This window comes from Lutra lutra, chromosome 4, assembly GCF_902655055.1.
Source record: "Lutra lutra chromosome 4, mLutLut1.2, whole genome shotgun sequence".
NCBI lineage: Eukaryota > Metazoa > Chordata > Mammalia > Carnivora > Mustelidae > Lutra > Lutra lutra.
In genome coordinates, this window is record NC_062281.1 from 92,911,760 (window position 1) to 92,938,126 (window position 26,367).

The 26,367-nt window shown below is 39.6% G+C and overlaps 2 protein-coding genes and 1 long non-coding RNA gene across 8 annotated transcripts in view; 2 read left to right on the forward strand and 1 right to left on the reverse strand.

The window, feature by feature from the left end:
- On the reverse strand, positions 1-20,229 carry LOC125097371 (uncharacterized). Its single transcript, XR_007126526.1, has 3 exons — positions 19,889-20,229; positions 1,609-1,693; positions 1-36 (listed from the first exon to the last, which is right to left on the reverse strand). It is a non-coding gene; the product is annotated as an uncharacterized LOC125097371 (long non-coding RNA).
- The window catches only part of FMO5 (flavin containing dimethylaniline monoxygenase 5), a 49,097-nt gene that overhangs the window by 22,323 nt on the left and 407 nt on the right, over positions 1-26,367 (forward strand). For 4 of the 6 annotated variants that reach the window (XM_047724921.1, XM_047724922.1, XM_047724919.1 and 1 more), the window contains 3 exons: positions 2,812-3,164; positions 4,960-5,032; positions 7,421-8,005. In XM_047724921.1, coding sequence (XP_047580877.1) covers positions 2,812-3,164; positions 4,960-5,032; positions 7,421-7,766 — 772 coding nt within the window. In that variant the 3' untranslated portion in view covers positions 7,767-8,005. Of the gene's footprint in view, positions 1-100; positions 558-2,811; positions 3,165-4,959; positions 5,033-7,420; positions 8,006-26,367 lie in introns of those variants that run through there. The other 2 variants (XR_007126525.1, XM_047724923.1) reach the window with 2 other exon arrangements.
- PRKAB2 (protein kinase AMP-activated non-catalytic subunit beta 2) overlaps positions 20,170-26,367 on the forward strand; it is a 17,304-nt gene continuing 11,106 nt past the window's right edge. Inside the window, exons 1-4 of the mRNA XM_047724924.1 lie at positions 20,170-20,315; positions 20,612-20,792; positions 25,196-25,362; positions 26,191-26,284. Coding sequence (XP_047580880.1) covers positions 20,637-20,792; positions 25,196-25,362; positions 26,191-26,284 — 417 coding nt within the window. The 5' untranslated portion in view covers positions 20,170-20,315; positions 20,612-20,636. The remainder of the gene's footprint in view (positions 20,316-20,611; positions 20,793-25,195; positions 25,363-26,190; positions 26,285-26,367) is intronic.

Genomic DNA, 26,367 nt, shown 5'->3' on the forward strand with positions numbered 1-26,367 from the left:
CCCCTCTCTCTCTGCCTACTTGTGATCTCTCTCTCTCTGTGTCAAATAAATAAATAAAATCTTTAAACAAAAAAAAAAAAAAAGAAAGAAAAAGAAAATGCACATATCTGAAATCAGATTTCTACTTTACCCTTATAGAAGTCCAAGATCTACTGATCTGTAATCATCAGCCTGTGATTCTCCTTGGCATTAACCATTTTATCATTTCCTCAAACACAGGTTCTTTTTACATGATACCCAGTATCAATAAAATGGTAGCAGATAGCAGTAAATTATTCATTCATCCCACAAACACTGAGCACCTGGTATGAGCCAAGCATTATACTGCACACGAGAATACAGAGACTAAAGACCTAATAGTAATACTAATACAAATAATAACACCTTACTTTTCTGAAGACTTACTATAAGACAAGCACATTGCTAACTGAGTTCTGTGTATGATCTCATTTAATCCTCACAACAACTCTATAGGTTAGAACTATTTTTTTTAAATTGCTAGTTTGCAGATATAAAAACTGACACTTAGAGAAACTAATTTCTATGAGGTTACACAAGAAATAAATGTCAGACTTGAGAAATGGATCTTACCTTAAATACTCTAAGGAGAAGACAGGCAATAGAATATGATAAATGCATGGAGAGTTGTGGGGGTATGAAGTATGGGAGTCCTCACACAGGAAGGTAGACTGTGAAAGCATTTCTAGAGGCTGATTTTTTTTTTTTTAAGATTTATTTATTCATTTACTTACTTACTTACATGAGAGAGAGAGCATGACAGAGGAAAGGGTCAGAGGGAGAAGCAGACTCCCCGCGGAGCAGGAAGCCTGATGCGGGACTCAATCTGGGACTCCAGGATCATGACCTGCACCAATGGCAGTCACTTAGCCAACTGAGCTACCCAGGCGCCCTAGAGGCTGATTTTTAAATGCTTTTTTCCAACAACAACAACAAAAAAATAAATGCTTTTTTCCAACTCTTTATTTTCTTTAGTGTTCAGATTTACTTACTCCAAAATAGTAAGTACAATGAGTACACATAATACCTTTCACTTAGATTCACCTATCAAAAGTTTGCTGTATTTGCTTCCTCTCTCTCTCTCCCTCTCTAAAGATAGATAAATCTCCACATATAGAGAGCATCCATCCATCCATAGATACATACATACATATTTTTTCCTGAACCATTTCAGAGTAAGTCACAGTCACTAGGACACCTTATCCTACATTCTTCAACATATATTAAGAAATGGGATATTCTCCCACATAAACATAACACAGAGACCACACAGGAAATTCAGCATTGATAAAATACATTATCTAATATATCAGATATTCATATTTCCTCAATTGTCCCCAAAATATTTATGGCTCTTTTATTTTTAAATCTAGGATCCTTTCAGGTATTAGCCAATTGCATTTAAATGTTAGGTCTCTTTAATTTCTCTTCATCTGAAATAATTCACCATTTTTCAACAAAGACTTTTATAAAAGAATTGAGCCAATTGTTTTATAGAAAAATCTCTAAGTTTGGACTTGCATAGTTGTTCCACCTTTACTATATTCTGGTTAAACATTTTGGCACAAATACTCATAGGTTATATTGTACCTTCTTGGTGGATCACACCAGCATCCACATGATATGAGTTTATCCTGTACTAATGTTAAATTTGATCAGTTGGATAAGGTGGCACCTACGAAATTTCTCCTTTGTAAAGATTTTTTCCCTTTGATCAGTGGGGTGATACTTTGAGACTATGTTCCTGAGGCTAGACCAGCTCTGTCTGAATATGATGGCCGAGAATTCTCAGAGCCTGTTAACTAAGGGCCCAAGGATCCAGACTGATTTTTAGAAAGGTCCACGACACTGGAAACCCTATTTTGGGGGGTACCCTTATCCTATGCTGTCTCTAGGAAAATACTACTTAAGAGGCTTAGAGGCTCCCAAAGGAATTTGCACTAAACCATTTTGAGATAAATTCTAAAATCCTGGTCTGTATAACCTTGGGCAAGCCACTTAAGTTCTGTAGGCCTCAATTTCCTCATCTCTAAACTTGGATAATGATACCTGTCCTGCCTCCTTCATTGGGTTTGTGTGAGACTCAAATAAGTGAATATATATAGAATCAATTTTTAAATGTAAATTACTATATACATGTCATATATTATACAGTTTGGAAAATCATGGTTTAATTCTAGCTCTTGGGCCTTTGAAACTAGAAATGAGACTCAATAGAATGCAGACAGCTCAGTTCTCCAGACTCATTAATCTGTGGCTAGAATCTGTAGGCCTGTGACCTTATCATATCACTGAGAATATTACTACTGTTTCTTCAGAAACCATATATACACTCTTCAAATAAGACCATTCTTCTTTTACTTCTCCAACGTCATCTATTTTTTTAAATGTTTTATTTATTTATGAGAGAGAGAGAGAGAGAGAGAGTGTGTACACACAAACAGGGAAGGGTTAGAGGGAGAAGCAGACTCCCCACTGAGCAGGGAGCCAGATGCAGGCCCTGATCCCAGGACTCTGAGATCATGACCTGAGCCAAAGACGGATCCTTAACCAACTGAGTCACCCCGGTGCCCCTGTCTTCAATGACATCCAGGTCCCAACGTCTGCTCTGAGATCCTGATCTGTGCCAAGCTGGTATACATTAGACTTTTCCCAAATTTCATGGATAGACCAAGAGGGACACCATTAGCATATTGTTTAACCACCTCTATCAAACTAGAATTTTACTTACATATTACTGATACCTCTTTTTCTTTCATTTCTCCTTCTTCTGATCTTTATCACTGCTTACAGACCTCTGAGTCAACATCCAACAGTGAATGATGACCTGCCAAATCGTATAATCTCTGGCTTGGTAAAGGTGAAAGGAAACGTGACAGAATTCACAGAAACAGCTGCCATATTTGAAGATGGCTCCAGGGAGAACAACATTGATGCTGTTATCTTTGCCACAGGCTATACTTTTGCCTTCCCTTTCCTTGAAGATTCTGTCCAAGTAGTCAAAAACAAGATATCCCTATATAAAAAGGTCTTCCCTCCTAACCTGGAAAAGCCTACTCTTGCAATCATAGGCTTGATCCAGCCCTTGGGTGCCATTATGCCCATTTCAGAGCTGCAAGGACGCTGGGTCACTCAAGTATTTAAAGGTAAGTGACCATGCTACTTAACTACTTAGTGGTGTGTTTACTTATGTTTATGTACTTGCTTTTAAATAACTAAACAGTATGTGTGACTATAACAGTGCCTGCCATTAAAATTCATGCTCAAAAATTATTCTTGAGTGAATGTAAAGTAATAACTTATAACTATAGATATATATTGGAATCTCCTGGGAGATTTTCCCAAAATGGGTATGCTTTGCCTGATGGTATTTATTTTATAAATCTAAGTGCGGCAGACATAAGATCTCTGAGAATATGTTCCTTCATTGATTCCAATGGTACTGCAGACTAGAATCCACTCATCTAGATTTTAGACAACTGATACATATTTGTAAAGCAAAGGAATATAATCTTGCATTATAGAGAAAAGCATATATAGAAATGGCATGATTTGATTTCAGCCAAAAATTAAGACCTGGTTAAAGACTAGTCCAGAATACATAAGATTCAACCTCTCAAATTCTGACTTTCTCCCTTTTCCTCCTCTTTTAGTTTTGGCTAGGAGATCATCAGAAAAAACTTAAGGGTTTGGGAGGCTCAATATGAGTCAGGAAAATGATATGGCTTCTAAAAGACTTAATTATCTCTAGCAGCATTAAAGAATTCTAATGTCCTAGAACTTAAAATTGTTTTTCTCTAAGAACTTAAATTTTTGTCTCAACTGGTCAGTACATACTCAAAGACATAGTTTATTTTGTTTTTCCCAAAGACACATTTTAAAAGTGAAACTGGGGGGCACCTGGGTGGCTCAGTGGGTTAAAGCCTCTGCCTTCAGCTCGGGTTGTGATCCCGGGGTCCTGGGATAGAGCCCCTGCATCGCATTGGGCTCTCGGCTTGGCAGGGAGCCTGCTTCCCTTCCTCTCTCTCTGCCTGCCTTTCTGCCTACCTGTGATCTCTGTCTGTCAAATAAATAAATAAAATATTTTTAAAAAATTGAAACTGGGGTACATGAAAAGGAGAGAGACAAGAATGGTTAAGGGATTTGAAAATGTGACATTTGAAGTACAACTGAAGGAGCCAAGTGGTTTACCTAGAGAAGATAAAATTCAGGGGAGATAAGAGAGTTCCTTCGAAGGTTTGAAGAACGTCCCTGGCAGAAGGATCTGATTTGCTCAGTATCACTTCAAAGGGTTGAACCAGAACCGAGTAGTGAAACTTTGAAGGTTGAACAAAATCAGCTTAACATTAGGAACAAACATGCCAACATTTTTTCTTTTCTTTTCTTTTTTTTTTCTTTTGGTCAGCTATTCTCATTTCAAGATGAAATGGGCTGCCTCTGAAACTACGATGAATCCAAGCAGAATAGGGAAAAGCTTACCTTTATAGGTCTTTGGGCATAAAATGGGATCAAAAATTTAGTTTTCCTTCTCTCCCTATGGTACAAAGTCTGTTACAAAGAGTACAAATGTGGGTGTGGTTCCCCATCCTGCCCTTTTACTTCCTCCTTTATTTTTCATATACTTGTGGGCCATTAATTATTTCCTCATGTCCATTATTTCATTTCCCAATCAGGAAGATGATGTTAGGGAGGAGGACAGTATTGGTTAGAAGGCAGAATAGGAGAAATATCTCCCAAAAGTAGAATACAGTAAGTTACTGTTGTTAATGTCATATTGTAAGGATAATGGGATAATTCACTAGATCTAGTGAAGTATACCCTACTTGGGTACAGAAAATTATCTTGTATTTCTTTAAGTTCTCCCTGGCATAGTGATTATTAATAGGATTATTGTTCCCTATGGGGTGATTTTACACTTAAAATTTTGATTTTCCTCTTTAGGGCTAAAGACATTGCCCTCACAAAGTGAAATGAATGCAGAAATAGCTAAGGCTCAAGAGGAAATTTCAAAAAGGTAAGAAATTCTCCCAGGAGAGATGCAGTTACTTTTTCTACTTAGTTTTTAATTAGAGTAATGTTATACTATATTTATTAATTTTTTAAAAGATTAATTTATTTATATGAGGGAATGCATGCAGCAGAGAGGGGAAAAGTGAAAGGGAGAGAGTCTTAAGCAGACTCCACCCTGCTGGTAGAGCCCAACTCAGGGCTTGATCTCATGACCCTGAGATCACCACCTGAGCTGAAACCAAGAGTCAGACATTCAACCAGCTGTGCCACCCATGTGCCCCTATTGTATTATATTTAATCTTCCTTGTGTTAAGGATTTAGATTATACTTTGAAGGGAAGAGAAATAATAGTTTGCGACAATAAAATGGAGAAATAATACCAAGTGGTATGAATATTTACAGAAAAGGAGAAAAAAGCATTTAAAATCCTGTGATTAAACCTAAAAGAAAAGTCAAGTAGGAAAAAGCACATGGAGAGAATTTGGTAGAATTACTTGAAATGCTAGTGGAGCTGCCAGACAAAAGAAGAGTGTCAATGACTTAATGGGAGGAAGGTATGGTCCAGTCACAAATCTGCAGGTAGATTTACAAATCAGATTAGGCTACTTCGCTGGCTGTCATCATGTGACAGCGCTCCCAGGTCACAGCAGCTAGTGGTACAAATAGTCTTTGTGATTTGGGAAGGTGGTAACATCAGCTAGTTCCTTAGTGCTCGGGTGAATATGGTAATTTAGCAATGTGAATTTCAGAACTTGAGTTCATTCACTGGATGATTTTCATTTGGATAAAGTGGAAATTGATGGTAAGATCCTACATTATTGTACAAAAGTCAGAGGTACTCTATTTCCCTCCTAACTTTCACAGCCAAATTTCTACAGTAAGTATTCTACAATATATGCTTAAATTCTCACCCTTTTCTTTCTCCTAAGCCTTCTGCCTTGTAACTTCCCTCCTTAATTCGCAACTGCTCTCTTGAAGGTCATCTTTGACCAACTTCATTTTTTTTCTCACTCCTGAGTTTGGTGCTTCTAAATGTCTCTTCCTTCTTAGAATGCTTTCCTTCCTTGCTTTACTGGCTGTAAACTGTTTCAACTTTCCTCCTCTCTTTCCTTTGACTTATTTTTGTCTAGTACCTTCTCACTGTGAGCAGTTTCCAATAATCTTTTTTGAGGGTCATCTATGTACACAAAGTGTTTTATATGCACGAGTTTATTTAATCCTTGCAACAACTCTACAAGGCTGGTGTAGTGAATCCCTTTTGTGAAACCTTCATGAATACTCAGCTCTTGACTCACTACTATAGGATAAATGAATGGCTACAGACCCTTAAGCCAACTTAATATCCCTAAGGGGAAGCTCTTAAATTCTTTCCTGTCTAGTCCCATTTCTATAAAACTGGTCCCATTTCAATAAATTCCAATTTGACATCTGTTAGTTCTTTTAGAATTCCATTCCACCTCCTCAAATTTATTTTCTCTCATTTTTTCTTGTTCTTGTTTTTGGATTCCTCAAGTTATCCCATCTAATCTCAATTAGTTTGACTTGGCTTTTCTCTTCCTTTCTGTACTACTTTTCTTTATTTTATTTTCCTTATAGGAAATAAAAAGTTACCAGGTAGCTCTCTAAATCCCACTCCTTCCACAAGTATCTGTTACCACATTTTCTCCCTAAAAAGTTCTAACTCTTCAAATCTGCACGTAGTGTAATGACTCCATCTGATTCTGTTTGGAGGGCTGCTTCTTCTAGTGGGATAAGTCATCCTCCCCCTCCATTCGGTATTCCAAATTAGCACTGGCCATGGGAAATCCTGCTCTGTGGACCCCACTACCACTGCCCTCAAAAACAACTGAAGATCCCAAACTTGAGAACTTTTATGGTGAGTTCTCTCATAACATTAGAGTCCTCTGTATCTGGTGCTATATTTGCCTCTTTCTATCCATTCTTGTTTTCTACAACATTCCTCTTCTACTGTAGGTAGCATCCATAGATATTCCATGCTCATATTCCATACCCATTCCTACTTTATTCCTTCATTCTGCTGCTCCCTTTACTTGTAACCCTTTGCTGTTTGCTATGGGATATATCCTTCACATCCTTCAAGGACTTACTGCTCTCTTTTAACTACCCTTTTCTAACATTTCTATTTAGCAATCTAAAACCACACAATATACCAGAAGTCTTACATTTTTTTCTGCTTTATGTGCATCTTATATCCTCCAGTAGATTATATAAGGTCTTTAAGTTTGGAGACAAGGTCTTGTCTTTCGTCTCTGTTTTCTACAGCTCCTAGCTGAATATGGAGCCAGTAACAGGCACTCAGAAGCATTGAATAACTGACTGACTGACTGATTGAATTGTTGCTAGGCCATGACTTTTGTTTTCTCTGCTTCAGGTATGTGGAGAGCCAACGTCATACTATTCAGGGAGACTATATAGATACCATGGAAGAGCTTGCTGATCTGGTGGGCGTCAGGCCCAATCTGCTGTCTCTGGCCTTCACTGACCCCAAATTGGCAATACAGCTATTTTGGGGACCCTGCACTCCAATCCACTATCGTCTTCAAGGCCCTGGAAAATGGGATGGAGCCCGAAAAGCTATTCTCACCACAGAAGATCGTATCAGGAAGCCAATGATGACTAGAGTAATTGAAAGCAGAAATTCCATGACTTCCACAATAACAATGGCCAGGTTTATGCTGGCTATTGTTTTCTTTGCTATAATTATGACCTACTATTAGCTGTCCCATTTGTCATTGCCCTAGTTTTCTCTGGAAAACTAGATCTACAGATGCCTTAAGAATCTGATGCGATTGAACAACTCTCAGCTTCACATTGCCCAGGTATCCCCTTTTATTTCTTTTGCCAAAGCATTAATCCTCTGTCCTCATTTCCCTACAGTGAGATTCTAGTTTTTCATTCATATTGATTTCCCTTCTTTCCTTTTACGACCCGCCACTTTTTCCTTTTAGTAACCCCTGAACTATGAACTTAGGTATTTTTTTAGTCATCTTTGTTTGTCTGTGGCCGATTTCTTGACCTGTGGTCTGTGCTTAATAAATGTTTGTTGTCATTTATCAAATATAACGGTGGGGAGCATAAGTCAATATCTGTATAAGAAATGGATGATTCCATGTAATTCTGCATCTGATAGGATTTGGCTTTCTTTTAGAAGCTCAATCTTTTGTTTTTAATATTGTAACTAAATGTATATCTCCTGAGAGATAAGAGAAATAATAGTCTTGTATGCATCTAAGATAAGATATATAAACACTTAACCATTTTATTTCACTAACTATTCACTAGTGTGCCTGATACCTCATCCTTTTTACTCTTTACCCTAAGTAACATGTCATTATTTTTTCAATGAGAAAACTATCTTCAGCTTTCTAGGCTCATGGGTCATTTTAATAATCTAGCATCTGCCAATAGGTTCAACCTGGCTGAAAAATTTGGGACGTTAAGTTAGCTGTCCCATCTTCTTCTGGTCATTTTGTTACCACATTAGGATCCAATAAGACTTGTCTTAGATCCGTAGCTGCCCTCTTTTATAGTACAGGCTATCGATGTGATTTGATTTGTCATTCCTCACTTCTCTCTCCTCTCTACTCCCTCACACACACAGAGTCTAAGTAGTACATATTCAAAGAAGTCATTTATGTATTAAAACAGGATTGAGGCTGCCTGGGTGGCTTAGTTAGTTGAGCGTCCTAATTCTTAATTTCGGCTCAGATCATGATCTCAGGGTTGTCAGATCCTGTGGCAGGCTCACACGTGGGTGTGAAGTCTCCTTAAGATTCTCCTTTTCCGGGCTGCCTGGGTGGCTCAGTGGGTTAAGCCTCTGCCTTCAGCTCAGGTCCTGATCTCAGGGTCCTGGGATCGAGTCCCACATCGGGCTCTCTGCTAGGCAGGGAGCCTGCTTCCTCCTCTCTCTCTCTCTCTACTTGTGATCTCTCTATCAAATAAATAAAATCTTAAAAAAAAAAAAGATTCTCCTTTTCACGTCTCCCATGTCCCCCTCCCTCAATACATAAATGAATAAATAAATGAGTTTTGATTGTTGTTAACTAAATATAGGGACATTCTACTTATAACAATTCTTTTAATGTCATACGATGTAGTTCTGAAAGAGCAAATGAAATGAAAAGCAGGGACTTCCATTTATGTCCTATGACTGCTATTGGTTCTTTCTTCTCATTTGTAGAAACTTGGTTCTGTTTTTGTCTCACAAAGTTAAATAAGTGTTTACTGTTGGGCACACCAAATTTCATCAGGAATGATACTGGATGTACCAGCCAGGTTTATATTCAAAAATAAACTGTTGTCCAATACATTTTTGCATTGCTTCCTGTTATTTAACAAAAGGATAAATGTGAACAAGTAAAGGAACAATGTTAGAAAGTATTATCTTTCCCAGTGTGAATACACATAGGAGAACCAGAAACGTGAGAACTACAACCTCCTCCTGATCATTCTATTTGCACAGTTCCATGCCATTTGGCCAGTTTACCTGTGGAAATGCCTTTTGAGAATTAGAGAACTGAGAAATGGTATTACTTCTTAGGTCTTTTTCCTTCCCTAAAACTTGTGATACTGATGGTTTATCATCTATAAAAATAGACCTAGTATCTTAAAATCTGCAGATTATTCTAGTTCAAAAGTAAATTAGAAGTTGTTTTCTTCTTTTAACATATGAATTTGCCTCTCTTAACATGTATACTTATTGAATGAACAATCCTTTGATAATATAATAAGTATCCCAGTTTCCTCTTTAAGTAAAAAGTATGTCATTCTAAATTCATTGACTCTCTCATTTTATTTACAAAACGTAAGATCACAAAAAAAAAATTCATTGGTTAACTTCTAAATCAAGCTAAAAGTGAGATAGAATAGCAAACTGAACTAAAAACAACCCAAGATACAAAACCCTAGTTGCTGATGGCTGTGTACTAATATTCATCAATTCACCATAACTTGCTTTTCTAATTATGTCGAAAGGTTATATAACTTTCCTATTATTTCATTTCCCATTATATTACACATACACACACATACATTCTTGTTGTGCCAGAACGTAAGAAAGTGCTCAAAAAGCAAACTGATAAAGGTATTTCAAAGGGATACAGAAGCCAACTGCAAGTGGTCTCAATGGCCAAAGGCAAAACAATCTGAGCAACAAAATAAATGAGCTAATGTAATGTATCCTGGATAGGAACTGGAACATAAGAAGAAAATTAAGCAAAAATTAAATATTAGGTGGGTGAGTGTGTCCTGGAGGTACAGCTGCTGCTGCCACCACTGTGCAGAGCCAGAGCAGGAGCCACCACAGAGAGGAGAGAGGAGGAGACCTGGGCCTGGGTGGGGCAGGGGAGGCTAGCTTCCCAGAGGTGGGATAACTGGATCAGAGGGTGGTTACCCTGTATATAACAGTGTGTTTCTCACTGCACCTTCAATGGCACTGAGTAGACCATTAGTATTTAAAAAGACTGCATCATGCATGAGTACAAACTAGTGGCCCTTGGTTTAGGAGGCATGGGAAGTCTGCTCTGATAGTTCAGTTTGTTCCTGGAATTTTTATTGAAATATATGACCCAATGATAGAAGATTCCTACAAAAAGCAAGTTGAAGTAGATTGCCAAAAGTGTATGCTCAAAAAACTGGACACAGCAGGACACAGAAATTTACAGTGATGAGGGATTTATATATGAAGAATAGCCAAGGATTTACACAAGCATATTCTATGTCTTATAACTTATAAGACCATTTAATGGGTAAAGGACAGAGAAGATGTTTCAATGATTTTGGCTGGCAATAAATGTGACATACCATGGTGAAACTTGCAAAATACAAAGAGAGTTCTGAAAGGAGTTAGAGACAAAAGATCCTTAACCTACAAGGGTAGCTACATAAGTTTAGCAGCAGATCTGTCCAAAGAAACTTGGCAGACTGCAAGACAGTGGCATGATGCAGTCAATAAACTAAACAAGAAAAATATGCAACCAAGAATACTATATCCAGCAGGGCTGTCATTTAGAATAGAAGGAGAGACAAAGAGTTTCCAAGACAGGCAAAAACTAAAGGAGTTTGTGAATACTAAACAAGCCCTGTAAGAAATACTAAGGGGGATGCTTTGAGAGGAAAAGACCAAAAGCAACAAAGATTAGAAAGAGACAATATACAGGAATAGTGATTTTACCAATAATACAATGGCATTAAATTCATATCCTTCAATAATTACTTGGAATGTAAGTGGACTAAATGCTCCAATCAAAAGACATAGGGTATCAGAATAGATTAAAAAAAACAAGACCCATTGATATGCTGCTAACAAGAGACTCATTTTAGACCCAAAGACACTACCAGATTGAAAGTGAGGGTGTGGAAAAACATCTATCACACTAATTGACATCAAAAGAAAGCTAGAGTAGTGATACGTATATCAGACAAACTATATTTTAAACCGAAAAGTGTAATAAGAGATGAAGAAGGACACTATATCAAAAAAAGGGTCTATCCAATAAGAAGAACTAAAATTATAAATATTTATGTTCCCAACGTGGGAGCAGTCAAATATATAAATTATGAATTAATAACAAACATAAAGAAACTCATGGATAATAATACAATAATAGTAGGGGACTTTAACACCCCACTTACAGCAATGGAAAGATCATCTAAGCAGAAAATCAACAAGGAAACAATGGCTTTGAATGACACACTGGGCCAGACAGACTTAACAGATATGTTCAGAACATTTCATCCTAAAGCAGCAGAATATATGTTCTTTTTGAGCACACATGGAAAGTTCTCCAGTATAGATCACATACAGGGTCACAAATCAGGCCTCAACAAGTACAAAAAGATTGAGAGCATACCATGCATATTTTTAGATGACAACACTAGGGAACTTGAAGTTAACCACATGAAAAAATTTGGAAAGAACACAAATATATGGAGGTTAAAGAATGAATGGGTTGATCAGGAAATTAAAGAAGAAATTAAAAAACAAAACAAAACACATGTAAGTCAAAATGAAAACACAACAGTCCAAAACCTTTGGGATGCAGCAAAGGCAGTCCTAGAATGGAAGTATATAGTAATCCAGGCCTTACTCAAGAAGCAAGAGAAGTGTTAAATAATACCTAATACCTAAAGGAGCTGGAAAAAGAACATCTAATAAAGCCGAAAACCAGCAAAATAAGAGAAATAATTAAAATTAAAACAAAAATAAATGATAAAGAAATTTTAAAAACCAATAGAACAGATCAATGAAACTAAGAGCTGGTTCTTCGAAAGAATTAACAAAATTGATAAACCCCTAGCCAGACTTATCAAAAAGAGAAAGGACTCAAATAAATGAAATCAGGAATGTAAGAGGAGAGATCACAACCAACACTGGAGAAATACAAACTATTATAAGAGAATATTATGAGCAATTATATACCAACAAATTGGGCACTGTAGAAGAAATGAATGCATTCCTAGAAACATAAAAACTACCAAAACTGAAACAGGAAGAAAGAGAAAATTTGAACAGACCCATAACCAGCAAAGAAATTGAATCAGTAATAAAAAATCTCCCAACAAAAAGAGCCTAGGGCCAGATAGTTCCCAGGGGAATTCTGCCAAACATTTATTTTTTAAAAAAATATTTTATTTATTTATTTGACACAGAGAGAGAGAGAGATCACAAGTAGGCAGAGAGGCAGGCAGAGGGGGAGGGGGAGCAGGTCCCTGCTGAGCAGATAGGACCCTGGGATCATGACCCAAGCTGAAGGCAGAGGCTTAACCCACTGAGCCACCCAGGTGCCCCTCTATCAAACATTTAATGAAGAACAAATATCTATTCTTCTGAAGCTGTTTCAAAAACAGAAATGGAAGGAAAACTTCCAAACTTATTCTATGAGGCCAGCATTACTTTGATCCCTACACCAGACAAAGAGCCCACCAAAAAGGAGAACTACAGACCAAATTCCTGATGAACATGGATGCCAAAATTCTCAACAAGATACTAGCTAACTGGATACAGCTGTATGTTAAAAGGATTATTCATTACCAACCATATGATCCTCTCAACAGATGCAGAAAAGGCATTTGACAAAATACAGCATCCTTTCTTGATAAAAACCCTCAAGAAAATAGGGATAGAAGGAATATATCTCAACATCATAAAGGCCATATATGAAAGACCCACAGCTAATATCATCCTCAATGGGGAAAAAACTGAGGGCTTTTCCCCCTAAGGTCAGGAACATGATAGGGATGCCCACTCTCACCACTGTTGTTCAATACAGTACTGGAAGTCATGGCCTGAAAAACTCCATCAAAAAACTGCTAGAACTAATACATGAATTCAGCAAAGGTGCAGACTATAAAGTCAATGCACAGAAAATTTTTTGCATTTCTATACACCAATAATGAAACAGCAGAAAGAGAAATCAAGGAATTGATCCCATTTATAAATGCACCAAAACCCATAAGATACCGAGAAATAAACCTAGCCAAAGAGGTAAAAGATCTGTATGCTGAAAACTATAAAACATTTATGAAAGAAACTGAAGATGACACAAAGAAATGGAAAAGCATTCCACGCTCATGGATTGGAAGAATAAACATTGTTAAAATATCTATACTGCCCTAAGCAATCTACAGGATTCAATGCAATCCTGATCAAAGTAACACCAGGATTTTTCACAGAACTAGAATAAACAATCTGAAAATTTGCATGGAGCCACAAAAGATCCCAAACAGCCAAAGTAATGTTGAAAGAGAAAAGCAAAGTGGAGTCATCAAGATTCTGGACTTCAAGCTCTATTACAAAGCTATTATCATTAAAACAGTATGGTACCTGCACCAAAACAGACATATAGATCAATGGAGCAAAATAGAGACCCCCCAGAAATGGACCACAACTCTGTGGCCAACTAATCTTCTATAAAGAAGGAAAGAATATCCAATGGCAAAAAGATAGTCCCTTTAACAAGTGGTACTGGGGAAAATGGGTAGCAAAATGCAGAATGAAAGTGGACCACTTTCTTATACCACACAAAAAAATAAATTCAAAATGAATGAAATACCTAAATGTAAGACAGGAAAGCATCAAAATCCTAGAGGAGTAAACAGGCAGCAATCTCTTTTGCCTCAGCAGCAGCAACTTCTTACTAAACACATCTCCAGAGGCAAGGAAAAAACAAAACAAAAATGAACTATTGGGACCTGACCAAAAGAAAAAGCTTCTATACAGGGGCATCTGGCTGGCTCAGTCAGTTAAGCATCTGACTCTTGATTTTGGCTCAGGTCATGATCTCAGGGTTGTGAGATCAAGCCTTGTGTCAGACTCCATGCCCAGCGTGGAGCCAGCTTAAGAGTCTGTCTCTCCCCCTCTTCCTCTGTCCCTCTCCCTATCCTGCTCTCTCTCTCTCCCACTCTTAAAAAAAAAAAAATCTTCTGGACAGTGAAGGAAACAATCAACTGACCTGAGCCGAAGGCAGAGGCTTTAACCCACTGAGGCACCCAGGCACTCCTCTCACAGGGCAGTTTTAAGATCACATGATAGAATTCACATGCAAGTCCTTTGGAATCTGAAAGACAGAATTATGATAATATGTGAGGAAAATTCTGGACTCTTTAATTTGGCTCCTCTTCCTCTGGGTGGACAGAATGTAAGAACTTCACTACCACTTCCAGTCCAGAATAAAATGATTTTAAAATAAAAAATAAGAAGCCACAAAAGACCCCAAAAAGCCAAAGGAACTTGAGAAAGATGAACAGAACTGGAAGTATTATATTTCTTGATTTCAAACTACTGTAATCAAAACAGTATGGTACCTACATAAAAATAGGCACAGAACAAAGGAAGAGAGCAGAAAGCCCAGAAATAAACCCATAGTCAAATTACAGTCAACTAACCATTGGTCAACTAATCTTTGACAACAGAGTGCCAAAACCAAAAAATTCTGGGAAAGTCTCTTTAAAAAGTTGGTGCTGGGAAAACTGAATATACACATACTAAAGAATGAAACTAAATGCCTATCTTATACCACTCACAAAAACTAACTCAAAATGGATTAAAGATTTGAATTTACACCCGAAACTATAAAACTCCTCAAAGAAAACATAGAGGGTAGACTCCTTGAAATTGGTCTTGGTGATGAAAAGGCAATAAAAGCAAAAATGAACAAGCAGAACTACATCAAAGTAAAAAGCTTTTGCATAGCAAAGGAAACAGTCAACAGGTGACCTATCAAATAGGAAAAAATATTTATCTGATATTTAACCATATATCTGCTATAGCTAAAAAGGGACAAATATCCAAAATACATAAGAAATTCAAACAATTCAATTGCAAGAAAACAAATAATTCAACTAAAGCAAAGGTCCTTAAGTATTCTGGTTACCAATTTCAACATGGGAGTTGGAATAATTCCCCACGCCAACAAGCAATCCTCAGGATGCTAGCTGTGTGTCTTAAAATTCAACTCAATTCTGACATTATGTACCTGGAGATGGTATCTGATCCCAGAGCTTAAGAAAGAAGTGCCAGCAACCCCCATACACACACATATTTCAGAAACCAGTCACAAGTCCAAGTTGTCACCTGGGCTTCTGACTAACAGGTTATAGACTGGAGGTTCCTAGACCTCCTCAAGTTCCATTAATTTGCTAGAGTGGCTCACATACCTCAGGAAACCCATTTAGTCACTAGATTCCTAATTTACTATAAAAAAGATATAACTCAGGAACAGCAAAGAGATGCACAGGGCAAGAAGGTATGGGAAAAGAGTGTGAAGCTTCCATGCCCTTTCCTAGTTCACAACTCCCCGAATCTCCACAAGTCCACCAACCTGGAAGCTCTCCAAACCTTGTCCTTTTGGGGTTTTATGAAGTCTTCATTACATAAGCATAATGGATTAAGTCATTGGCCAGGGGCAATTGATTCAACTTCCAAACCCTCTCCACTCCCTGGAGGTCAGTGGGGTGGGACTGAAAGTTCCAGCCCTCTAACCAGCTAAGTTGGTCCCTTCTTCTAAAAGTCCCGTCATTAACATAACAAGAGACAACTTTAGTGCCCTCCTCACTCAGGAAATTCCAAGGGTTTTAGAAGCTCTGTGCCAGAAATGGGATAAAGGCCAAATAAACATTTCTTATTAAAATAACAATGAGAGACCTGAATAGACATTTCTCCAAAGAAGAAATGCAAATGGCCAACAGGTACATGAAACACTCAACATTACTTATCATCAGGGAAACGCAAATCAAAACCACAGGGAGGTATCTCCTCATATGTGTTAGAACAGCTATCATCAAAAAGACAAGAAAGGTGTTGGCAAGGATGTGGAGAAAAGAGAACCCTCATACTTTGCTGGTGGCACTGTAAATTGGTACAGCCACTATGGAAAACAGTATGGAGGTTACTCAAGAAATTAAAAATAGAACTACCATAGGATCTAGCAATCTCATTTCTGGGTATACATCCAAAGGAAATGAAATCATGATCTCAAAGAAGTAGCTTCACTCCGATATTCATTGCAGCATTATTTACAATTGTCAAGATACAGAAACAATGTAAGTGTCTATCTGCAGATGAATGGATAAAATGATGTGATATATATAATGGAACATTATTCAGCCATGAGAAAGAAGAAAATCTTGCCCCCTGTGACATCATAGATAAACCTTGAGGGGATTATGCTAAGTGAATGTCAGAGAAAAGAAATAAGTCAGACAAGAAAGGAAATAAGTCAAGTGGAGAAAGACAAATACCATACAATTTCACTTCTACATGGAATCTAAAAAAAAAGTCGAACTCAGAGAATCAGATGGTAGAATGGTAGTTGCCAGGGACTAGGTGGTGGAAAAAACAGCAAGATGTTGTTTAGAGAGTAATCATAGCATGGGGACTATAGTAAACAATAACTATATTATATACTTGAAATTTGCTAAGAGACAAATTTTAAGTATTGTCATCACATATACACAAAGGTAACTATGTGGATTGACAGGTGTGTTAATTAACTTGACTGTGATAATCATTCCACAATGTTTATATCAAGTCGTCATGTTGTAGACTTTATATATATATATAATTTTGTCAATTATATTGCAATAAAGCTGGAAAACACTTAAAATCAATGGTATTTGTTTTTAAAAATAATTAGTTTCTACAATGACTGAGTGGTCTCTTTTGTGTATAAACTTAATTTTTCCTCTTGCTAAAGCTGACTTTTAAAATAGTATGTATTTTTAGTTCTTATTAAAGTATAATTTTCTTATAATAAAAGTCATTCTTTTAATTGTACACTTCTGTGAGTTTTGGCAGATACAGCTCTGTAAGTTTTGGCCACTACAATCAAGATATGGAAATGGAACTGTTCCATGCACCCCGCCCCCAAATTCCCTTCTGCTCCTTTGTAGTCAACCTCTCCCTTACCATCCTCAACTCTTGGAAGGCATGGTTCTGTTTCTGACACTCTGCTTTTCCCAGAATGTCATGTAAATACAATCTGGCTTCTTTCACTCCCCATAATACATCTGCAATTCATCTATGTGTGTATGGAGAGTTTAATCCTTTTTATTGCTGAGTAGTTTTCCATTTACAACTATGCCACTTTTGTTCATTGATTCACCAGGCAAAAGACATTTCTGTTGTTTCCATTTGGGGATAAATAAGAATAAAGCCACATATGCTTAGTACAAATAAACATTTGCATACAGGTTTTTGTGTGAACCCACCTTTATTTCACCTGGATAAATACCTAGCAGTGGGATTACTAAACTACATGTTAAGTGAAGGTTCAACTTTATACAAAATATCAGATCATTTTTGAAATGTAAATCACCAAGGCGAGATGTCCTACCCATCTCTGACCACAAATGGGAGGGGAAATGGGAATATAAACCTCCAGATGCCCAAACTAATCTGTCGTCACGTTCTGTCGTCAATAGACTCTTTTCCCATCCCATTTTCACCTCTCAGAAGGACACCTTTAGCAATGTACATATAAGCTTACTGTTATACGAGACTTCCCATGCTCTCTGTTATTTTCCTGTTTATCAGGCAGAATGGCTGATCTGAGGAGATCAGTGGCAAGGACATGTGAGACACAGTAACGTCAGGAGAACCCCCACCAATTACATTACTTATTACCTCCTTTTCTTTCCCTCTCTAAGGAAAGAGAGAACATTGGAGTGGCAGCAAATAAACAAACTTGGGACTAGAAAGAAGCAACTAATCCATCCTACAGTGTTAATTACTTTTCTCCTGTGTCTGAATATGCAATATGCAAGGTTGACTTTATTAACTATTGACTGACTTATAAATGCTATTAGAGCAAAACAGTGTCATGGGTAATCCACCAAAGGAGATAGCCCTCAAAGCACTTGTAAGTTTTCCATTGGCCAACGTAATACCTGGTTTGCCTCTCCAATGCTGATCTGACTATTGTAAGGTATACACCGGGAACATATTGTTTGGCATAGAGAAACCAACCTACGGTTAGAAAGCTGAATAGTACACAAGTTAAGATTTTTTTTTTTTTTAAGAGAGAGAGAGAGAGAGAGAGATCACAAGTAGGCAGGGAGGCAGGCAGAGAGAGAGGGGGAAGCAGGCTCCCCGCCGAGCAGAGATCCCCCGATGCGGGGCTCGATCCCAGGACCCTGAGATCATGACCTGAGCCGAAGGCAGAGGCTTAATCCACTGAGCCACCCAGGCGCCCCCACAAGTTAAGATTTAATGTATTACTACTTCAAGGGCCTTGCTTCAGAGTCCCATGGAAAGAAAGAAAGGAACTGGCTGGGAGGGCAACGGTAGGGACCAAAGAGGAGGTAACCAGGCTTTGGAGGGACCTGCAAAAGATCACAGTAAAAAACGTACCTTTTTCTGCAAAGTGCCTTGGTTAAGAGCCAGAGAATAACTGAGTTTACTAGGCGCAGAGGAAAGACAAAAGGCAGAGAAGTGGATTTGCCGAACTCAAGTGAATGGGTTTGCAATTAAAAATAAACTTTTCAACAAATAGAGCTGCTCATTCGAAAGAGTGGCCTTGTACGACTTGGGATTCCCCATCACTGGCTATTTAAGTGGTATTATCTTGGTAGAAATGCAGTAAACAGTATTCATGTACCCTTCATTGGGCAAATGTTTATTAAAAACTTACTCAGTACAAGATGCAAGCAGAATATGAAAAGTAATCAAATCTAGATTTGCTCTCTGCCAGCTGTCTAAGCAGTGTTTCTTACACTTAAAAATGTATACACATTCCCCCTGAGGATCTTGTTAAAATGCAGATTCTGATTTCTGTAGGATAGAGCCTCAGATTCTACACTTCTAAAAAGCTCCCAGGTGATGCCTATGCTGCTTGCTGGTCTGGGTAACACATACCGAGTGATAAGGGTTTCTAGCAAAGAATTAGACATGTACATGATTATAATACAGAGTGAGAATTCGTAAATACTATATAAGTACCATCAATTATCAGTAAAGACCTAGATCTGTCCCAGCCCCAGGACAATCTTTGTTCTTTTCTCCTTTCAGCGTTCCTTCTGATGTTTTTGTTGTTCTGTTTCTCAAACTGGATTTCTTTTCGAGTGGCTCATTGTATATGCTGTTTCTTGGCTTAGAATAGCTTTCTCCTCGTCTTCAGACTAACGTTTCACTAATTTGTCAAGGTTTATCTCCTAATGACCCCTTCTTCCCTGGGCCCCGGTTGGGGCTGACCGCTCCCCACAGCAGTTAGCTTGAACCTCAAACAACTGCCGCTACTTCCTTCTGACTCCAGTAGGAAGTCCGGTTTTTAATTCCCCATGGGAACCCACCTCCCCGGATTGCCTCGCGTAAAAATGCTGCTGAGAAAACGTTTTGGCTAACCCGAAGCCAGGTGAGGCGGCCGGGAAGAAAGCGCCGCATCTCCAGGTACAGAGCACCTGAGCCCAGGGAGGTGGCCCTAATTATCATCTGGAGACCGCTTCCTCCCGAAGGCAGGCCCTGGAGCGGACCGCACTAGCGGTTTCTGGCCCAGTGCCACGGGAGGGCATTTCCCCGAGGCTAACCGCATAGCTGGCGCCCCCGCCCGGCGCAGAAGGCTGCCCACCATAGAGGCGACGGCGGCTAGAGGGGCCCGCGAGCTTCAGGAGCCGTCGCTGCGCGGCTGTAGGGAACGCGCGCCTGGCGGGTCTCGAGCCACTGGCCTTGTAGCCATTTTAGGAGGAAACCCGGATCGCTAGCCTCGGGCGCGGCTTCAATTTCAATAACTTTATTGGTGGCCCTATCCGCAGAACAGCCAGCGCACTAGTGGGTAGGGGAGGGGGGAGAGCATCGCGGGAGGTGATTGAGGAGGGGGACGCCCCCGGGCAGTGAGCGCGGGGATGCCGGGTGTTCCCAAAAGTGGGTTTCCTGAGCAGCGGGCGTCGAGAGGGTTATGGGGGGGGGGGTTCGGGCGCTCCTGGAGGCCGGGGAAAGAGGGGACCCCGGGCACGGCTTCCCTGGGGCGGGGATTCCCTTGCCCGGGTCCCCGGGCGCAGGGGCGGAGCCGGGGGGGCCCCTGACGCAGCCGCCGGGGTGTTCCTAGCCCTGTGTTGTTCCCCACGGCAGGTGGCCCCCGACTCGAGCTGCAGCCATGGGAAACACCACCAGCGACCGGGTGGCTGGCGAGCGCCACGGCTCCAAGTCTTCACGCGCCGAGGGCGCCGGCGGCCATGCGCCGGGCAAGGAGCATAAGATCATGGTGGGGAGTACCGACGATCCTAGTGTCTTCAGCCTGCCGGACTCCAAGGTGAGCGTCCCCACGCCGTCAGTGGGCGCAGCTGCAGCAGGCTGGGGGTCAGAGCTCCTCCTCCCTTTCCTGGTTCTTATCACACTGAGCTAGGTTGTGGTTTTCTGAATTAGAGGAATTTGGGGGGGACGGAGATATGGGTAATTAATACTGCGGTGCTCTCTCAGAATAGGATAGAGGCAGAGTTTTTGTTTCTCGATTAATCTGTTGGCCATATTTTTACTATGGGGACTGTAACCCCCCACCCCATTCCTGGTTTTTCTAACGGCAAGTGCCAGCTTTTAGAGTACTGATGAGTTTATAGGTTGTAAACCCTGGTAGAAAACTTAAGATGGTTGGTTGCCTGAGTTGCTGATCATCGGCGGCAGTTTCTCAAATTTACCCTGTGGTGGGTAAATGAACTTCTTTTTCCTGGCAGTTTCTATGCATCCGTATCATTTTTGCCCTTCTAAGAATTCCGCGCTTCTGATCCTTACCCTCTTTGGCATGATTGTGAGCAGCAACCACTTGCTTATTTGATACTTTTTACTAGTCTTGGGGATCAAGAAAGGACCTCCTTTGGTTGAATGCTCAATTTTCATCTCATACTTTATATTGTGGTGGCTGAGGTGCTTCTTTCACGCCCAGTTATATTCTGTAGTGGGAGATCAAATGATTCCAGGATTTCTTCACATCCAGTAGTACATGCTGTTAGCATCAGTGAAAAAGGGCAACCCACAGCTGCCCAGAAGACCTTGCTCTTAAATCCAAGGCCTTTCAGAAAAGTGGCAACTTGTGCTCACCCATAGAAGAGGTAGATGGAGCTGACAGCAATGTGCTTACCATCCGAATGTTTCTATTCACCTTTAGAGCTGTCAGCATGAAATACAATGATCCCTGCAGGCAGTACGATGGGATAAAGTACAAAAATGGAGGGATTGAAGAGATTCGGGTGCGTTTGATGTTTCCTGTCATTTCAAACCTTTCACCAAACTGGGGTTTTAGAGAATAAAGAATGCTTTGCCCCATAGGTAGCACATAAAATTTGGATTCTGTTTATTTTCTTGAACCCCAATTGAGAACATAACTACAGAAGAAGAAGTGACGGTGATAAAAGAAAAAAAAAAACACTTCCTGGGGTTTCTTCTCCATTCCTTTCTTCTTTCTCCCACTTCAGAACTTCTTCCTCAACATTTGGGCCATCTATCCAGTCATTTGAATTTACTTCTTCAAAGCTTTCTCAAGGTGATCCACCTCATAATTTTACCCTTTTCCTACATCAATGACTCAGGATTTAAGTACAGTGTATTGTCAGACTGTGACTGCAGTAACCGTTGTGCTGGATAAAAGCCCAGGTTGGTCCATCTGAAATGGAACCTATTTTGTTTCATTCTTTCCCTAACCTCAGTCTTGCCATTTGTGAATAAGGACATTGTTTCAGGCAATTCCTAAGGCATATTCTACATTTAAATTTTATAGTTCTCAATCTAGTCTCTTTACATCTTCCTTCATTGTTTTACTTAAACATTTTCAAACTTTAGTTCTCATTGTTTTGCCTCTTTTTCTGATGATTTTGGTGACGATTTAACTTGGAGTAAATGGTCTTTCTGTTAGCTGAACACAAGCCTGCCATAGAAGTGTCATGTCATATGTGGAAGTGCTTTCTTCCAAAGCTAGGCATATTAATAGTTTCTAGCTTTCAAATTCTGAACTGAAAATACTAAATCATGAAAGTAACTCATAGAACAGTGGCAGTGGGGCCTATGTTGCTTCAAATGCCACCAGTCTTCTTCAGTGGACTAGTTCACTGGTTCTCAATCCTATTTGCACATTAGAATCACTTGAGATTTGTTTAAACACTGCATGGAAATTTGGAAACATATTCCATGTTTCAGAGTAGAATGTGTAATGAACTCCTATATACCCATCACCCAGTTTAAACAATGATCAAATTGTGAACAAATTTATATCTTCTATACCCCAAGCCACTCTCCCCCGCAATTATTTTGAAACGAATTCCAGACATCCTATCAAATATTATTTTATCTGTAAATATTTTAGGATGTATCTGTGGAGTTTTTTTCTTTGTTTATTTTAACAATCAGTATTATTCTCTGTGAATCTTTTTTTTTTTTTTTAAGATTTTATTTATTTATTTGTCATAGAGAGAGAAGCGAGAGTGAGCACAGGCAGACAGAGTGGCAGGCAGAGGCAGAGGGAGAAGCAGGCTCCCTGCCAAGCAAGGAGCCCGATGTGGGACTCGATCCCAGGACGCTGGGATCATGACCTGAGCCGAAGGCAGCTGCTTAACCAACTGAGCCACCCAGGCATCCCTCTCTGTGTATCTTTTTAAAAACAGATTCCTAGGCCCTATATCTAAATCAGAATCAGAGTTATTCTTAGGCATATGTAAAAATTTCTGTAATTCTAATGCAACCAGTCAGGCAACAGTGCATTGCCTTAAGAGTATGGAGATAAAGCTTTTCACTTATGACTCTTCCTTATGGAATGTGAAAGTCCCTTCAGTTGTTTCTCTGTTTACTCAAGTTTATACTGCTCCTCTTGTCTCACAGTATAGTTTTGAGGACTATTGAGAGACCGTATGGAAGGTAGACTACCCTAGCCATTTTCAAAGTAAAGCCCAAATGAATAAGTTAATCCTTTTTTTTAACTCATACTATTTTATTTGGGGATGTTTTTACTTGATACAGTACAGTCCTGTTTACCAAAGTCATTTAAACCAATCTGAAGTAGGGATCAGCAAACTTTTTCTGTAAGGGACTATACAGTAAATATTTTAGACCTTGTGACCATACAGCCTCTCACTTGTTCAGTTTTGCTTAGCATGAAAGCAGTTATAGAGAATATTTAAATGAAAGAGTGTGGCTATTTTCCAAAGAAGTTTATTTATAGAAGCATATGGCGGGGCGCCTGGGTGGCTCAGTGAGTTAAGCCGCTGCCTTCGGCTCAGGTCATGATCTCAGGGTCCTGGGATCGAGTCCCGCATCAGGCTCTCTGCTCATCAGAGAAACTGCTTCCTCCTCTCTCTCTCTCTCTCTCTCTGCCTGCCTCTCTGCCTACTTGTGATCTCTCTCCGTGAAATAAATAAATAAAATCTTTAAAACAAAAAACAAAACAAAAAAAACCTCTGCCTTCTGCTCAGAGCCTGCTTCCCCCTTCCCTCCCTGCCTGCCTCTCTGCCTACTTGTGATCTCTGTCTGTCAAATAAATAAAATCTTAAAAAAAAAAAAAAAAAAAAGCATATGGCTCCCTGGCCATAGTCTGCTAACTCTTGTTCTAAAAGATGGTTAATGAAAAGAAACTAAGTAAGAAGTCCATTTTTTTTTTTTTTAATCCTACATACCTTATTTGATATTGGAACTGCTTTTGTAAAAGGAATCTTTGTTTTTGATCTGATCCTCTGATTCTCAAAAATTAAGAAACCAGGGGCTCCTGGGCTACTCAGTGGGTTAAGCCTCTGCCTTGGGCTCAGGTCATGATCTCAGGGTCCTGGGATCAAGCCCCACATTGGGCTCTCTGCTCAGCGGGGAGCCTGCTTCCTCCCCGCCACCTCCACCCCCGCCTGCCTGTCTGCCTATTTGTGATCTCTCTCTGTCAAATAAATAAATAAAATCCTTAAAAATTTTTTTTAAAAAAATTAAGAAACTGGGGCGCCTGGGTGGCTCAGTGGGTTAAGCCGCTGCCTTCGGCTCAGGTCATGATCCCAGGTCCTGGGTTCGAGCTTTCTGCTCAGCAGGGAGCCTGCTTCCTCCTCTCTCTCTCTGCTTGCCTCTCTGCCTACTTGTGATTTCTCCCTGTCAAATAAATAAATAAAAATCTTTAAAAAAAAATTAAGAAACCAATGATACGATTTTCTTATACTTTTAATGTTCTTTTTGTAACCAATTAGCCAAAATGAAGTTTATGAATTACTTATGAATTTCAGTGTCTCAGACTTGCATTACAGCTGATAATTCAGAGCTATTCATATTTATATGTGAAAAATACTTGGCTAACTTTATTGTTTTTTATGGAAGTGTACTTTTTTTTCATATTTTTTTCTCTTAAGAGAGACTCAGAAGCATGTCATAATTGCCTGCCTGTAGGTTAATCTGGAACAGGGAGAAGTAAGCTTCCCCCACCTCTTTTCTGAAAGGGAGATCCTCAGGCTCTGAAAGGGTGAGTGATCTTGCAAACTCTAAAGTTAGGCTGTGCTTTGGGCAACCGTTGAGCATAAGCCATTTGACCATTTGGTCCTAGATGGGTTATTTCTCTATAGTATATTCAAAATCTGATTCAGTTGCTAACTTCAAGGCTTACTGATCCTTCCCAGAAACCTAGCATCTCTCTCTGCCCTAGGGAGGAGAGTGACCTTTTAAGAGTTCCTGGGTCACAATTTAGGGATGACCTAATGCTTCTTACAGCTCCCTGGGGACAAAGAGTTTGTATCATGGCAGCAGGATTTGGAGGACTCCGTAAAGCCCACACAGCAGGCCCGGCCCACTGTTATCCGCTGGTCTGAAGGAGGCAAGGAGGTCTTCATCTCTGGGTCCTTCAACAATTGGAGCACCAAGATTCCACTGATTAAGAGGTGAAGACGAGTGTCTTGGTTGAGTCTACAGGGTCCAGGAGTACAGACCTGATTTCCCTACTCAGGAGAGAGACCTGGCTGGACTGCTCCTCTCCACCTGCTAGGGAATCTCTCTAGAACATGTTCTGTGGCCAATGATTACATCTGTAGCATTTTTTTTTTTTTTTTTTTTTTAATCTTGTAGTGAGTCAGAAATGCTTAACCAGTTAGAATGTCATTGCCTCAGAGGAACTTGTCATACAGCTTTGTGGGTACATTCTTTAGGACTGTGTTAATACAAGTCCTGCCTATGCCCGTGGGAAGTCATCTATAACTGGCTGAGTCCACTTGTTCTGACTTCTGCACTAAAAACACAATTGATGTTCTAGGGAGTAATGTGAGCTGTTGCTTGCAGAGCAATAATGAACTACTTGGTAATCAGAATGGCCCTTTTTCAGTAGGTTATTTTTCAGAAAGTGCTCATCAAAATATGGAAAATGGTACCTTGAGGCACTTCTGTATTCTGAAGGTACCTGCTATCTTTACACTTGTGAAGGATCTGTTCCTACTGAAGCAAATTAGTTGTACTAAGGTGAATCATTTTGGGGGGATTAACAACTATTATTCTTTTCCAGATATTAAGAACTAAAGTTATTGGGAGGGGCTGGCAAATATGTGCTCAAGGTGATACAGAAAAGGAGAATGGGTCTATATTTATTCCAGTGGGGACAATTGCCTAGGAATGTGGGAGATCACTGTTGGATGTTGTGAGTGTCTCATGGTTTTTACATTGACATTCTGTCTTCTAACAGGAACTTGGCTTGTTTAACCTTCTGTTTTCTTCTGTAGCCATAATGACTTTGTTGCCATCTTAGACCTCCCTGAGGGAGAGCACCAGTACAAGTTCTTCGTGGATGGACAATGGGTTCATGATCCATCAGAGGTAAGGCCTTGATCTCCAAGGGTAACCATTAACTTACTTTGACCTTTTGGCTATTATTCCCCTTGGTGTCAATGTCATTGCTC